The following is a 17308-nucleotide window of genomic DNA, read 5'->3' as shown; positions in this document are numbered from 1 at the left end:
GGGGAAATATCAGAAAGAGCCTTGGTGCTGTGTAAGCACTGCTCAGCAGTAGCCACAACACCAGGGTGCTATCAACACCCTGCCAGCTCCCGACATAAAACACAGCACCGTGAGGGCTGCTGTAGGGGAAAACCAATTCCAGTTCAGCCAGACCCAGTACATTCTCCACCCCTTATTCCATACCATTTATGTTATGCCCAGGTCCCACATAATGTTCATTTATCCATTCCATAAGCTTTCTTCACTCTTCAGATGTTCAGTGACTTGGCTTCCCTCTGTCAAGATAGATGTTCAGGACAGAAGTATGCTTGACTGTTGGACTCCAGCACCGGCTAGGTTTGGGTCATCATTGCACGCATCTGGTTCACTCTTCATCGTTTCTACTTCCTCCATCACTTCCTGCAACATACAACTCATCCCACAGATTACTTTCCCCCCAAGGTTAAATGTCCTTGAGGCACACACTGAGTAGTCCCATCCTCCCGCATTACCCACCAAGTACATCCAGGTCCCTGAGCAAAGACAATCCCACGAGTGGGCTTGCCTTTTCCCAAGGAAGGAGCAATCCACACTGCCTTCCCCAGCCATCTCCCTGTGTGTACTACAGGGACCTTATCTCCTCCCACAGTATGAAGGGGATTTGTTTGGGCAGGACCAGGACCGTTAACAGATCCTCTGGTATTAATTAGCCAAGTGGCTTCTGCTAAATTTATATCCCAATGCTTCCATCCCCCATTGTCCAATGCTCTCAACATAGTCTTCAGTAGTCCATTATATCTTTCAACCTTTCCAGATGCTTGTGGGTAATAAGGGATGTGATACACCCACTCAATACCATGTTTCTTTGCCCAGGAGTTTATAAGATTATTTCGAAAATGGGTCCCGTTGTCTGATTCAATTCTCTCAGGAGTACCATGCCGCCATAAAATTTGCCTTTCAAGACCCAAGATGGTATTTCGGGCAGTGGCATGATTTACAGGGTATGTTTCAAGCCATCCCGTAGTTGCTTCTACCATGGTGAGTATGTAGCGCTTGCCTTGGCGTGTTCGTGGCAGTGGTCCAACATAGTCAATCTGCCAGGCCTCACCATATTGAAAACTCAGCCATCGCCCTCTGTTCCAGGGAGACTTTACTCGTGTGGCTCGCTTGATTGCAGCACATGTTTCACATTCATGAGTGACCTGTGAGATGGCCTCCATGGTCAGGTCCACCCCTCGATCACGAGCCCATCTGTACGTTGCATCTCTGCCAAGATGCCCTGATGTTTCATGGGCCCATCGAGCTACAAACAGCTCACCCTTACGCTCCCAGTCCAGGTCCAGCCGAGCTACTTCAATTTTGGCAGCTTTGTCTGCTTGCTCATTGTTTTGATGTTCTTCAGTGGCACGCCTTTTGGGCACATGAGCATCTACATGACGCACCTTTAGAGCCACGTTTTCCACTCGGGCAGCGATGTCCTGCCACAATGCAGCAGCCCAGATGGGTTTACCTCTGCGCTGCCAATTGGTTTTCTTCCACTCCTGTAGCCACCCCCACAGGGCATTAGCCACCATCCAGGAGTCCGTGTAGAGATATAGTACTGGCCACTTCTCCCGTTCAGCAATCTTTAGGGCTAGTTGGATTGCTTTTACTTCTGCAAACTGACTTGACTCGCCTTCTCCTTCAGTGGCCTCAACGACTTGTCTTGTGGGACTCCACACAGCAGCTTTCCACTTCCGATGGCTTCCTACCACACGACAGGATCCATCAGTAAAGAGAGCATAACGCCTTTCATCTTCTGGTAACTCGTTATATGGTGGTGCCTCTTGGGCACGAGCCACCTCCTCAGGCAACGCTCCAAAATCTCTACCTTCTGGCCAGTCCATGATCTCTTCCAGGATCCCTGGATGGTTGGGTTTCCCCAGTCGAGCCCGCTGCGTGATTAATGCTACCCATTTACTCCAGGTAGCGCTGGTTGCATGGTGTGTGGAAAGGATGTTTCCTTTGAACATCCAATGTAATACAGGCAACCGTGGTGCCAAGAGGAGCTGTGCTTCTGTACCAACAACTTCTGAAGCAGCTCGAATCCCCTCATATGCTGCCAGTATCTCCTTTTCAGTCGGAGTGTAGTGGGCTTCTGATCCTCGATATCCCCGGCTCCAAAATCCTAATGGTCGACCTCGAGTTTCACCTGGTATCTTCTGCCAGAGGCTCCATGTGAGTCCGTGCTCCCCAGTTGATGTGTAAAGTATATTTTTCACAGCTGGTCCTGTCCGAACAGGCCCAAGAGCTACTGCCTGAGCTATCTCCTGTTTGATGTGCTCAAAGGCTTGTTGCTGCTCAGGACCCCATTGAAAATTGTTCTTCTTTCGGGTCACTTGATAGAGAGGGCTCACAAGCTGACTGTAACCTGGAATATGCATCCTCCAAAATCCCACAAGTCCTAGGAAAGCTTGTGTTTCCTTCTTGTTGGTCGGTGGAGACATAGTTGCTATCTTGTTAACAACATCCAGTGGCACATGACGGCGTCCATCTTGCCATTTTATTCCCAAGAACTGAATTTCTTGCGCTGGTCCCTTGACCTTGCTTTTCTTTATGGCAAACCCAGCTCTCAGAAGAATCTCAATTACTCTTTGTCCTTTCCTGAACACTTCTTCTGCCTCATTGCCCCACACAATGATGTCATCAATGTATTGTAGATGTTCAGGGGCATCACCCTTTTCCAGTGCAGTTTGAATTAGTCCATGACAAATAGTGGGGCTGTGCTTCCACCCCTGGGGCAGTCGATTCCAGGTATACTGGACACCCCTCCAGGTGAAAGCAAACTGTGGCCTGCACTCTTCTGCCAAAGGAATTGAAAAGAATGCATTGGCAATATCGATTGTCGCGTACCACTTGGCTGCCTTTGACTCCAGTTCATATTGGAGCTCTAACATATCTGGTACAGCCGCACTCAGTGGTGGCGTCACTTCATTCAGGCCACGATAATCTACTGTTAACCTCCACCCTCCGTCAGACTTTCGCACCGGCCATATTGGGCTGTTAAAAGGTGAGTGTGTCTTACTGATGACACCTTGATTCTCCAGTTTACGAATCAATTCTTGGATGGGAGCCAGAGAGTCTCGGTTTGTACGATACTGCCGTCGGTGCACGGTCCTCATAGCAATTGGCACCGGTTGTTCTTCAACTTGCAACAGTCCCACAACAAAAGGATCTTCTGAGAGGCCAGGCAGATTAGACAACTGTTTTACCTTTTCTGTATTCACACTGGCCACACCAAAAGCCCATCGGTATCCTTTTGGGTCTTTGAAGTATCCCCTCTTGAGATAGTCAATGCCCAAGATGCAGGGGGCTTCTGGGCCAGTTACAATGGGATGTTTTTCCCACTTGTCCCCAGTCAAGCTAAGCTCGGCCTCCAATACTGATAGTTCTTGACAGCCCCCTGTCACTCCTGAAATCCAGATAGGTTCTGCCCCTCTATAACTTGATGGCATTAGTGTACACTGTGCCTCGGTGTCAATTAAAGCCTGGTACTTCTGTGGATTTGATGTGCCAGGCCATCGAATCCACACTGTCCAATACACCCGATCATCCCTTTCCTCCTCCTGGCTGGAGGCAGGGGCCCTCTATTCCCGTTCTTGGTCGGAGTATTCACTGTCTGACCCGTGCCGTGCCAGGCCGGAGGTTCCTTCTTCAGGGTCAGGGGAGGTGATCTCAGTCTTCCTGTATCTGGGAGATCGCTGGTTACTTTCTTGTGGTCTTACACCAGCTACTTTAACAACCTTCTTGGATGTCGTCTTCTTGGCAGGGGTCTTTCCTCGCAATTCATGTACACGTGCTTCCAGCTGAAAGGTGGGTTGACCATCCCACTTCCTCATGTCCTCCCCCTGGTCACGCAGGAAGAACCAGAGTTCGCCACGTGTCATGCGCCTTGGCTTCCCTTTCCCCCTGACTGGGACAGAAGAGAAATGATTTCTTGGGGAGCTCCTAACATCCAAGGCACTCGCCCGTAGAGATGAGGAGGTACCAAGACTCTCTTCAAAGTTCTGAAGCCAGGAAGAGACTGCCTCCACAGTTGGCGTACATCTTAGTCCTTCTCCTGCATCCATTTCTGGGTAGTACATCGCGGCCAGGCCGGCAGAATACAAGGATGGCGCACCTTTAATCACCTTCCTCCACATGGCCCGTGTGCATGGGACATCCTCTGGACTTTTTGGGGCTTCATCATTATCTGGATTACCATAGATGACTTCCATCACTGCCAATTCTCTCAGGTACTGGACACCTTCATCTGCAGTAGTCCACTTCCCTGGGGTGTTGTCCATAAGATCTTCCTTAAAAGGATACCTTGCTTTAACGCTTGAAAGGAGCCGTCTCCACAGACTGCAAATTGCTGTCTCTTTTCCAATTCCCCTTTCAATTCCTCGATTTCTAGCAAGGGAACCCAGCTGTTGGGCTTCCTTACCTTCCAGTTGCTGAGCATCTGCCCCATTATCCCAGCATCGCAGCAGCCAGGCAGCGATCCGCTCACCCGGCTGGCGGCAATAGTCTTTCCGCAGATCTCGCAGTTCTGATGACGTCAGGGACCGGGTAGTTTCTGCCTCCTGTTTCAGCTCTGTTATTTCCTCTTCTGATCCCTTTGCTGAAGGACCAGCTTCTTCCTCTTCTTTCTCATCCCTTATTAATCGAGGGTATGGGCCTGTTGTTCTCCTTGTCCACTGTTTCTTTTTTACTACTGGGGCAATCTCTGTTGTTGTTATTGTTTGAGTTCCCATGTCAACCACAGTCCTTTGAGAGTGCTGAACTGCAGCTCTGTAAGCACAGGCCAGGCCCCAGTAAAGTGCTAGAAGTTGCTGGTTCTCATTGGGATAGGCAAGACACCCCTCTATCAGATGATGTGTCAATTTTGTGGGGTTGCTTGCCTGTTCAGGGGTGAGATCCCAGGCTACAGGAGGTGATAACCGTCCTAGGAATCTGCCCAATTCATTCCACTCCCCCTGCCACCCAGGCACAGGCCGCCTCAGAGCACATTTTGGCACCGATTCACTCAAAATTTGTGTTCTCTTGCACCAAAAGCATACTGAGTTCCACACCACCCACAATAGGCGAACAGCATTAATAAAGAGTATCAAAAAACTAACGTAAGGATGACTGAGTACCTCGGGAGCCTGCAAAATAAAGCCACTCATGATGTTCCCAATTCCTTGCAGCATGTTCCCGAGCTTAACAAAATAAAGATAAGCAGTGCAATAAACAAGCCCGTGACCAGCACAAGAGCTTGCTGCTTAATAACTACTATAGCTACAGCACATTTAATGTAAAACTGCCGTTGTTTGCCCCACGTTGGGCGCCAGAATAGACTGTGATGGTTTGACTGGCTAAATGCCAGGTATCCACCAAGTCGCTCTATCACTTCCCCCCCCCTTTTTCCCCTTGTTTTCTCAATAGGGTAAAGAGGGGAAAGAAGATAAACTAACCCTTGTGGGTGAAACAAAAGCAGTTTTAATATAAGCAAGGCAAAGCAAAAGTCCGCGCGCGGAAGCAAAAGCAAACAGATTTAGTCTCTACTTCCCATGGACAGGCGATGTCGGGCCTTCTCAGGAAGCAGGGCTCCAATACACGTAGTGGTTGCTTCGGAGGACCAAGGGTGACCCCACCCCCTGCCTCCTTCCTCCCAGCTTTATACTGAGCAAACGTCATATGGTATGGAATATCCCTTTGGTCGGTTTGGGTCAGCTGTCCTGGCTGTGTCCCCTCCCAAGATCTTGCCCACCCCGTCCCACTGGGGGAAATATCAGAAAGAGCCTTGGTGCTGTGTAAGCACTGCTCAGCAGTAGCCACAACACCAGGGTGCTATCAACACCCTGCCAGCTCCCGACATAAAACACAGCACCGTGAGGGCTGCTGTAGGGGAAAACCAATTCCAGTTCAGCCAGACCCAGTACAGCCATCTCTGTACTTCTAGCAGAAATAAAAATTCATACAGCACAAATGCTTGACCACTTCAGTTTTGATGTGAGGCAATGCTTTAATATGTTTTTTTTCTAAGTAAGTTTGTTGGTTTTTTTAAATGTTTGGAACAATGGTATGATGTTTTTTCTTTGCTGCAGCACAGCTTCCCTCTGAGATACTGGGAAGGTGAAGCCTGTGTTTTGAGGGAACATGTGTTGAGAGGAAGATAATTTTGTCTTTGGTTGTGATTTTTAAGTATTTTCCTAGTCAACTGCTATTTTGACTTGAAGTTTCAGAGAGCTGCTGCAGAGGATGTCATTGGCCAGGTGTTCCCTGTAGATTAGCTCTCCTGTTATTTTGAAGGCATTACACGTTGACTTCTTATTTGGAATGAATCTGCATAAATAAGTCTTTATCTTCAATACGCTTTGAGACATTGAATACTAGGACTTTTTTTTCATGAGCTCCATGGGCTCTTCAGCATTGTTTGTTCTTTGATTTTATTGATTTTAAAAAGGAATTTATACAGTGGAACTCAAGGTGTATTTATTCTATTGTGTAATGCTTATTTCATCATAGAACTTTCTCTTCTCTGGCAGAGCTTTTATCTCAGCTGTCAGGTGTGAGGCGTTCGGCAGGACAGCTCAACTCCTCTGGCCCTTCTGCTTCTCAGTTACAGCAGCTGCAGATGCAACTGCAGTTGGAACGACAACATGCGCAGGCAGCAAGACAGCAACTGGAGACTGCACGCAATGCAACTAGGCGCACCAACACGATCAATGTCAGCACCACTATGACACAATCTACAACAACCACCAACACATCTAACACAGAAAACAGTCAACAGACTATCCAGAATTCCCAGTTTCTTCTTACAAGGTAACTTCTACCATTTCTGTTCACCTTTAGTCCTAATAGAGACATAGAGCTCAATGAAACTTGTTAGGCACATACCCTTGTAAAGCAGTGGCTGATCAGATACATCGCAGAATTAACAGGCTAATTCACTATACAGAATATTCATGGTAGACATCAACAATGGTCACAGAATATGTTTTTTTTTTTATATATATATATATATATATATATATATAAATGCTTCATCTGCATTTGTAGCATGGAGGTAAAACTGGTAATTTAATATCCAAGATTAGCAGTTTATAGCTGGAGCATGGGGAATTATTTTGCTTGTGGAAATCCAGCTCCTAGAGCTGGCTGCAGAAATATTCTGTGGTGGTCTAGTGCTGCAAAAAGGAGAGGCAATCTCACAAAGGCACTGTACTTTTTGTGACACAGCTAGAATGTGTTCAAAGGTTCAACTTGAGTATGGATTTCTGCAAACCTTGAAAAGGAGGCTGGTTTTGGTTGAATAAGTTAGCCATGGCTCAGGCAGGGGACTTCTGCCAGATTCTTCAAGTCTGTAGCCTATGTACTCTGCTTTTGCTTGCATTTGTAACATCTTTTCAAACCTACTGTCTGTCTGCTTCTAAGCAATGGGTAAACATTAGTTGCTGCGTCTCAACTTCAAGAAGAACAAAAATAATATTTCTTAACTAAATTGTGCTTGTTTCCCCTACTACTTCCAGCAGAACAAGTGCATTTCCAGTGATACAAGTATATACACTTGAGTTGTAATGGAGAGGGAGAGAATCAGAAGATAGTATTGTTCAGTAGGAAATTGATCTTTAGTAAAAGCTGGAATTTGAATAGCCGTTTATACATAAATTATTTTAGAGATTCAATAACAAAGCAGATAAAGGAGGCTATTAATTAACAGAATACTTATCTGGCTTAGAAATTATACTTGGATCCCAGGGTTATTTTAAAGAGAAGTCACCCACTATGCTATTACAATGCTTTTAGAAGGTTGTCTGTTGACACTAAATAAAGTTTTCTACAACTCCCTGGCCATGCCCTGCTGTACATATTCTTTTTTGTTTGGTATTGTGAAAGAGTGTGGGTGTTTTAACAACTCCTGTGTCAAGAAACCTGGATTTGAGTCAATCTGATTTTTATCTTAAGTGCAAAATAACACCATGTGACATCTTTCAATCAAAACCTCATTATTATTCGAGAAATTTAATCAAAAGTACCTGCAGGTATCACAGATTGTGACTTTCAGAGTTGGATTGAGCAATTTCCTTGCCAGTCACGGCATGCATTGTGACCTGGGAGAAGTGGTGGAATGATCATTCTATTGTGCTTTGGGAATCCCTAAGCTTTACACATGCTGGTATCTATTCTGTGGCATATGTGAATTTAGAAATTGACCTAGAACAAAATGGGCATGTAATGAGTGTCTAGGAAATCACCACAGCCCTCCCTAAAAGACTTCTGAATAGCAAGAAACCTCACAAATAGTTTATTTTCCTCTAACTTTAGGCTCTGCTTTGAATGCTGTTGTAGCAACAGGAAAAGGGTGGTCAGAGGCTGCCAAAGCTGTACATGTCGAAGGGCAAGCAGGGCTGTCATGAAGGAGTGACTTTTGAGTGCCTTTTGGTGCCTGTCAGTAGTGTCATCAGTGAAAAAGGCTTTTACCAACTGCCTGTCTTCTCTTCCCTTGCTGCTGTACAGGTTGAATGATCCGAAGATGTCAGAAGCAGAGCGTCAGTCAATGGAAAGTGAACGGGCAGACTGCAGCCTGTTTGTTCAGGAGCTTCTACTGTCCACTTTGATGCAGGAAGAAAGTTCCTCCTCAGATGAGGATGAGCGGGGGGAGATTGCAGATTTTGGTGCTATGGGCTGTGTAGATATTATGCCTCTAGATGTTGCTTTAGAAAACCTAAATTTAAAAGAGAGTAATAAAGGAAATGAGCCTCCTCCACCTCCTCTTTGATGACATCCCACTTTGCAGACAATGTCCTCTGTGCTGTATTTGCCAATGAAAGTGGACAACAACTATCTTGGGTTTGTTTTGGTGATTGTAATTTCAGGTCTGTCACTCTTGTTACATTGTGTACATTCAAAAGAAAGAGAGAAAAGATATATATGATAATCATTTCCACTTAACTAATTTTTACTTCTAGCAGGTAAATGTAGGCTGCAGTGCAGAGCAAAAAGCTCTGTGTCCTGTACCTTGACATGCAAAAGTCTCTCCTAATAGTCCACATTCAAACTGAAGAGGAAAAAAATGAAAAATCTCTAATGAAGCTGCTGTGTGTATTTATGAATATTAATGAATAAAAACTGCTTGGATGGTTTACCTTAACTACTGCATGACGTTTTTTGCAGCGTGCATGAGTTTTAGTGACCTTGTCATTTAAAAATTTAAATACAAGGAGTTAAACTATAAAAACCCAAAGCTTTCCCATTTTCAAACGTTACATGACAGAAAGGTTAGTGTTGACTAGCAGTTTGTGGCCACAAAGTAGCTTTTGAATAATATGTAACAGAATGACATGTCTGTGTGCTGTTCCTGCACAGGATGGAGACTCTGCAGTGGGATATATTGTCATGACCAGGGTGTGGCATTTTGCTGTATGTTACCCTTATGTTGCCCTGTTAGCCATCATCTCAGTGTGGAGTTGAACTTCGTTTTATGTATTGGTAGGAGACCCAACAGTAAGGCCACTACTGGAAGCTACTGCAAGGGGCTTCTGTGTGCCCTAAAATGGAATGATGTTCACTTTGTTTAAAATTTTTCATTTTTGTGGTTGTTAATTTTTTTTGTTAAATATGTTTTATTCAGGTGTAGACAATTCATATATTCTTGTGTTTTAAAAAAAAAGTTAACCTGGATCATGTTACCTTAGTTTAAAAAGCCTTTCACAGTCTCAATCATATTTTGAGTTATTTATGTATTTGCTTCATAGTTTGCAGAGACCTGTGAGTATCAAGAGAGCTTGAGGATTTGGATTCCCAGATTGTCAGTATATTACAATTGAATCCTTAATGTTAACGTTAGCACCTTTTATTTATTGTTTCTTTTGGTTATTTTTGCTGGTATAAAAAAGTTGAAAAAGCCTTTTAGTTGAATCATGCCACCCACATCCCTATACTGTTAACTGGTTTGGATAAAAAGAGTATGGTGTTCTTGTGCATAGATGTTTATAGTAGCCCCAAAACAAGGACAGAAGGGATATGGTTTTGGTTTTATTTCCTTTTTTTTTGGTGGCTTTTTTGAATGTAAAGTTAGATTATAAAAACAAAAGTGCGCACAGCTTCTGACAAAAATTTAAACTAGGCTGATATCATAATGGTGTCTTTCCAGATCTTTCTCAGCTCACCCCCTCTCTCTCTGTATCCTTCCATCTCTGCAGCATTGCTAGCACTATAGAGTAAATTTACAGACTTGAACACCAGATGGTGTTCTCAGCAGAACTGTGATGTGTATGCTAATCCAAAATAACAGCAGCAAAAGAAACAACCCTGTAGACTTTTTTAAATTCTCAAATCCTGATTGTTTCCACATAGATTTTAGTCTCTGCAACAAAAAATGTTTCAAGGGAAACTAAATGAGACCTCTGCTTATCCTGAGAGTTACCCCCAGTAGGGACTTTTTTTATTGATTGTTCAGGATTTTCAAAATTTTTTCAAGCTGTAGTCTTTCAAACACATCTTCTGCACATTACAATAAGACACACGGTTCAATAAAGCATTTTCAAGACTGTTGTTCAGTTGATTTTCTTTTGGTTTTGATGTATTACCCAGGCAGTTTTGTTCCTGAATTTTTTGCAGCTGTCTTTAATTCCAACTCTTTAGAAAATCAGTTCATGTAGAAATCCTCTGTCATTTACTCAAACATGTTCTAAAACCACATGCTTTGGCAGGTGATGAAGTATGTAACCCTGAACTCTGCACAGGTAGGTGAATTCAAGTTTCCATACAAAGATGCATTTAAAATAGGTTCTTCTCAGAGTGTTATTACCTAGAATTGGTGTATGGCTGGTCTCCAGAGGACACTTGCATTGCATGGCTTCCAGACTACACTCCACTTGCTTTGAAGAGGTTTGCAGAACAGTATTACCCATGTTTAGAGACTGAATATATGGTGACTTGGATTTAAATATATTTGTGGATATCACATTAACTTTTACAAATGTTCAATTGTTTGGGGTTTTTTAGGTTTAGAATTAATATGGAATGGCTACTAGGAAGCTGTTTGTTCTAGTAGTCTGCCAGTTCCTATTTGCAGGGTAGTGTTTTTCCTTCACAGAGTAAGCTTTGTCAGAGTAGTATTTTTTTGGGGGGTATTTCCAAAACATTTGTGTTTTATTTTCAAGGTGCTCTGGCTACAATGAAAATAGCCTTTGGGAGCACTGCAGGAGAGTTATTGCCTTTTCCCTGTGAAGAGGACAGACACAAACAAAAAAGAACAGCCCAAACCCAAAAGTACTGTAATATCAGAAAAGGAAGCCTTAATACTTTGCACTCAAAATTCATGGAGTGCAGTGAAGCCTGTATCAGACACCAGTGTTCTTAAATTTCTGGTTCAGCTGGTGGGGACCCTCACAGAGGTTTTGATACTGAATATACATATTCATAGCTGAGCTGGGACAGGTCCTAGGCTGCCTGTGATATGTGTGTGATGGACTGGGTGTTGTGCCTGTGCACTGCTCAGGCACCCGGCATCCCCCAGATTGCTGATAGTGCATTGGGGTCTGCCTTGTCTTTTGTCAAGGGAGGGTGCACCAGGTCTCATGCTGGTGTCTGTCTTCAGCTAGTAAGGACTGTCAGAAAGCCTTTATGGGGAAGGGGGCAGACAGCATGGTATGTATACTTCGCCAATATTTTACAGCAGTAGAAAGGACGTGCAGACTTGTTTGAGGGTGCTGTGGAACAAGACTGTTCATGGAAAAGTTAGTGCAATTCCAGTTATGTTCTGTTAGTGGTCGGCTATCTAGGGTATGTTATTTTTTTTTGCTGTTTGGCATTGACCTAAAAACAGACCTCTTGTGTGGTAAACATTGAAAATTCACTTGAACTTCTGTCCACCGTGAGTTGTATCTGGGGTGGTTATGACTGCCTTCATCAGTTCCCTGCGATGTTCAGAGGGTGGGAGTTGATTGCATTTGTTTGTGGGGGTTTTCCTTTCTCTACCCTTGTCTCAGGAATGGTTTGTAAGACCTTCCTTCTTGGTGTGGAGTTGTGCTTCCAGGTAGCTTGTGGACATTGTGTCTTGGCCCAGAAACCAAACATCTGGATGTGTGCACATTTTGCAGTTTTGAGATGCTTGTCTGTTGGGAAGGCATAAAGGCAGTCCTCTGTTACCAGCTGGAAGTCCTGGGAGGCAGAGATGCTCTGATGCCTTCTGGGGTTCTCAGAAGACCTAAAATGGAAGCAGTGGATATATTTGGTATGTAAAGGCTTTTTCAATTACATCACTTGAAGTTCCTCTTCCCTGCAATACCTAACACACTTCTGAATCCTCCTGATTTGTTAGAGAAATGGGACACCTTACTGGTTTGAGACCATTTTATTTTCAGATGCTAAGGAAAAGGGACTAAGCACACAGAGGCCTAGAGCTGGCAGAATCTCCTCTGCTGTGTCCTGTGGTGGAAGGGTGGAGTGGCACTCCCCTCCTTGGTGGTCCTGCAGTCCTTGCAGCTGGTCTTGTGCATCCTGCTGGCAATTGCACTGCTGACTCCTGCTTCCAGAGCAGAATGGATACAAATGTGCTGGGCTCTGCTGTGTTGCAGACAGGCCTGTGTGCACAAAGGGGAACGGTGCAGCTTCTAGCTGGTGCTTCTGCAAGTCCTTTTAACACAGCTGTGGCTGTTGCCTCCTGCAAGAGTATCTAATGTAAGGATAAATGTACTTAGCATACAGAGGTAAAAGCTCCATCTGTGGTGGGGTTAGGGTGAGAGGTTGGGTGGGCCACAGTGCCATGTCCCCCCACCCCAGGCCTAAGGAAGGTGACTTGCTTTGCAGGAGTTAATGTAGATGAAGGAGGCTAGTGGACAGGAAAGGGAGAGGGGAGGCAAAACAAGGGATGCTGATGTGGGTCTCAGCGCACGAGGAGGGGGCAGAAATGACAGGGTAGCCGAGAGGATGATGGTTGGAGGCAAGAGATGAAGTAATGACCAAGGTGAAAGAGGAGTGACAGGTTGGGACTGAGGCAGGCAGAGGCTTGGAGTGAATCACTATCCACTTTACAGTGCCTGTGGCTTGGGAGAGTTGGCCATCACTTCTGGTGTTCTACCCTCCCCAGCTAGCAAACACAGCTGCCCAGGGCTCTCCCACTGCTGCCACAGGGATGCTACAGCATGCAGGCAGGGCACTGGGGGAGGCAGGCAGGGGATCCTTCCATTTTTGCTTTCTTTGTACAGGGCAGCTCCTGAAAGGCTGTAACAGGGGTCTTCAGGCATCCCTCTCAGCACCAACACCACAGATGATGCTCCTGGGCTCAGTATCTTGTGCTGGCTGTTGCCATCTCTTTCACAACCAACGTTTACAGTTATGTGACAGTGCCTCCCCCACCCACCCCAGGTGGAAAATCTGCTTACCAATGCAGAAAGAAAGGACAATTGTTTCCCTCTGTATTACCAGTAGGTTCCCCCCACTTTAGCTCTGTAGCTAAATTTCCACCAGCAAGAGAAAAATCGTTACTTCAGCTGTTTAGCCTTGGGCCAGCAAACCATGTCTGACGATTCTTGCAGTGATGAGGCAGCCAGATAGGATACTTTCCAGCAAAAATCAAGAGGTCTGTGGCGTACTCCTGCTGCTGCCTACCTGCCATTGCTCTCCTTTGCACAGCCCCAGGAAAAGCATTTCCAAGATGCCCCTTGTATATCCAGTTAACACTAAAGCAGCCCAGGTGTAGCTTTGCTTTATAAAAAGTCACATTTTTTTCCCTGACTGATTCTAAGTGCACTTAAAGCAAGGTCTGTATGACCTGTGTTGCTCCCTGTTGATCACTGGCTGGCTGCTACCCTCACCTCAGAGCAGAACAGCACTCCAGACCCAAACAAGTAACTTTAACATGAACTGTGCACTAGCCTCACTTTATAACCCACTACCAAATAAAGGAAAAACAAGCATTTACATTTTATATAAGCATTTATTTACAATTTGTTTAACAACTGTACACTTCTGTCACCCTGGAAGCATTAGTGTATTTGACTGGGAAAAAATATTAAACCTTTTGATTCCAATAATCATTACTGAGTATGTTTTTTGTCTATATACAGATATGTATATTAATACTGCTACCATGACAATCTGGTAGTCACATAATTCATAGATGAACTGAAATGGGAAATTCATGTTTTGACACTCTAGGAATCCATTCTTTTATAGAAAATATATCACTGGCAATTTCACAAACTTACTTTCATACTGGTTAACACATAATTCAGGACAGTCAAACAAGCTGCTATTAAGAAAGTAAAAGTTTCCTATGCAGCACAAATGAAGTTAGTACATCAGACACATGCTGGAGATTACCAGGTTGTGAGCTCTCAATCACTTCATGACAGAGATGCTAGGCTAATCTAAGCAGCCAGCTCACTTGCTGAGTTACTGGCTCCACCTGACATCTCTCTGTTGCATTAGTGAATTCAAACTAAACACACTGACAATACAAATGTCTTCAGGCTCAAGAACAACTGATACTTAGTCTCTAGTTTGCACAGACCACTTTGAGAAATGAGGTACTGCTCAGCTTCACCTTGAGACACCTGTGCAGGCAGGTGCATGCAAACACAGCCATCCCTTCCTGCCCTGCACAGAGCCCCCAGTTGCAGGGATCCTGCACCCAGCCTCGCTTGGGGCAGGGTGTGGTCCCAGCCAGAGCAGCACTTGCAAATGAGAGACCAACCATGCTTTACCACCCAACAAAAAGAAGTTCTAGTAATGCTTGCCCTGGCACATAACAAGGGATCAATGGCTAGGACCTGGAAAGACACAAATCATCTCTGGTGGACTCCGCCTGATGAAAGTGCCACTGCCTCTGCTGCAGGGATACCTGACTTGTCACCACCAATCCCCAGATCCTGCCTGCAAGTCACATCAGACTTCACCACACCAGGTCCTGGTGGACCACTAAAGACATATCCCCCCCCCAGGGATCTTTCCAGACTGCTGTCAGCTGGCACACCTGACAGCCACAGGCTCCCCTGTCTAGTACAATATCCAGAAGGGAACATGCCACACACTCCTTACCAGGATCTTAATGCTTATCCTTCCCCCTCCTGCACTGCTTGGAGCCCATTCCTACCCGCCCTTCCCTTTGCAGGGTGGCACACAGACCCCTCTGTAAAGAGAGGCATGGACGTGATCCATTTTTTCTCTAAGTCACTGCTGACACACTGGGTATCCAGATCCCTGAAGACTGAACACACACAGGTGCCCCAGCACATGAGGTGCAGCTCTGCCCAAAGCCCCACTTGACTGGCCAGGTACAAGGCTCATACTGTGTCTTGTGCCAGAAGTGACTGCAGAGGCTACTGGACACATTTCTCCAGCATGGGGGTGCTCATATGGAAACCAGGGCCGACAGTTATGCTACTGCCTGAATAAGCAAAACCATTTTTGAAGTGAGCAGAGTACATACATGTTTCTATTTTTGCAGGATTAAGATCCAAGTGAGCAAGAATGGGGTTGCTCTAGAACTGGACTTCAACCAAACCACTTGCAGTACCCATCACCGATACTCTTCAGGTTTTCCTGCAAATGCTATGGCTTAAAAGCGCCCTTCCCCGTTTGTTACATACTAACTCCTATACAATAAACCTCTTAACTTACAACACTACAGCACTCCCACCTTCTTCTGAATCTTGCCAGTACTGGGTGTCCAATACAAAACAAAGATACAGTAGTACAAATATGCAGATACTTGAGAATATTAAATAAGCAGCTTTTTAAATTAATATAGGCAGTACAAAGCATTTTGAGTTACACTGTCTACATATGGCAACTCTTACAGCTAAACTTTGTAATACAAGGAAACAGCCAAGCTAGTGCAATTGAAAATTAAAATAGCTAAGACTGCAATAAGGAGATGAAAAAAAAATAGTACAGATAAAAGATAAACGACCCAAATTATAAACTGGCAAAGACAGTCTGCATAATACTGAAAGTGTAGACAGCTTTCAAACTTATCTCCATTCATGTTATTTTCTCAGATTGTTTTAACAATTGCACACAGATTGAAAAAAAAGTTTCTGAAAGAAAATAACAACACAGCTAAAATATAGAGAGAAAAATACAATAGCCACAAACTACAGTGTATATACATAGCAAGGAACCAGGCAGTGCCTGTGAACAAAATGCCACCTGGTAGTTTGCCTGGCTCGGAGATTATCAGATGAACCTTGCCTGATTTTCTAAGGAAGATGGAATGGCCAAGCAGCAATTCATTAGTCATTTCTCCTGGTAAAACACCTCCTTCTCTTAATTTTAAAGATGCAAAGTGGATGCTTTAAGGGTACACATTCTTTGAAATTTTAACAGTAATCAATAGGCATTTTTAGGAACTCATTAGGACTAGATTTTTATAGTTCAGTATATGAAAATGTTGCAGAAAGTCTGTGTGTTAATACTGTTAATCAGAATTAAATTAAGTGGACAGGTGGAAGTAAAATGGAGAGCTGACAGTGCTCTGTCAGTTTGCAGAACGCCTCCTGTTGAGTTCTGAATACTGGATTTTCTCTCTTCTAGCCTCATAGGAGACTTTTTGTGAAGAGAAAGAGTAAATGGAAGTGGGAAATGAGAAAGCCACTCCCCAAGATGGTAAGCTTCTCTGCAAGTAGATATCCCTTTGAAATCAGATGGTCATGAGTCTTAAGTGTAGAACTGGTTAAGTTTTGGTTATGCAGTCTGGACAGAAAAGCAAGTCATGCACTGAACAGTCCCTGTTACAATAATGCTGCAGGTCATGCAACCACATCACTGCAAATAAAAGAATAAAGAAGAAAGTTAAAAAGCAGATAACATACTATTATTGAAAAACCCCAGAGAACAGAACAGTTATTTTTCAGAGCAGTTTAGTAAGGCTGTCTCTACTTAGAGTTGTGCAAATTCACAGGGAAAGCATCTTTGCCAGAGCAACTCTTCAAATTAACAAGCAGGTTATACACCAGTAATTGGGAAAAGCAATAAAACAGTCTTGAACATATCTAAATTTAGACATAATTAAGACAAATTTAAACACTTCTGAATAAAGTGCTTCAGGGCACCATTCTCAAATAACACAGCTATGAAACAAAGTTTACACAGTGATGAAAAAGTCTCAGGCATTCCTGCTGTCTGTGAGTACAACAGTTAAAAAACTAAAGTGAAAGGTGCCTGTTCAATACGGCTGTGGTCATGTATTAAAGACAATCAGGGTCACAATGACTCTGTCTGAGTCTTCAAGCTCTGAGCACCACCGAAGACTTTAAATGTTCATGTTTCACCAAAGCTCATCCTGTACATGAGGCTACAACAGCATCACTAC

General features: G+C 44.2%; 2 protein-coding genes across 6 annotated transcripts in view; one reads left to right on the top strand and one right to left on the bottom strand.

Annotated features, from left to right (window-relative positions):
- KCMF1 (potassium channel modulatory factor 1) overlaps positions 1-10542 on the top strand; it is a 39727-nt gene extending 29185 nt beyond the window's left edge. The window contains exons 5-6 of the mRNA XM_026866216.1: positions 6531-6810; positions 8506-10542. Of these exons, the coding sequence (XP_026722017.1) occupies positions 6531-6810; positions 8506-8767 (542 nt within the window). The 3' untranslated portion in view covers positions 8768-10542. The remainder of the gene's footprint in view (positions 1-6530; positions 6811-8505) is intronic.
- Positions 10543-13910: 3368 nt separating this feature from the next.
- Positions 13911-17308, bottom strand: part of HOOK3 (hook microtubule tethering protein 3) — a 77418-nt gene continuing 74020 nt past the window's right edge. For all 5 annotated transcript variants that reach the window (XM_026866186.1, XM_026866191.1, XM_026866188.1 and 2 more), the window contains one exon: positions 13911-16761. In XM_026866186.1, coding sequence (XP_026721987.1) covers positions 16746-16761 — 16 coding nt within the window. In that variant the 3' untranslated portion in view covers positions 13911-16745. The remainder of the gene's footprint in view (positions 16762-17308) is intronic.

This window comes from Athene cunicularia (genome assembly GCF_003259725.1).
Source record: "Athene cunicularia isolate RWA chromosome Z unlocalized genomic scaffold, athCun1 chrZ_part2, whole genome shotgun sequence".
Taxonomy (NCBI): Eukaryota; Metazoa; Chordata; class Aves; order Strigiformes; family Strigidae; genus Athene; species Athene cunicularia.
This window is presented reverse-complemented; position numbering and strand designations above follow the sequence as displayed.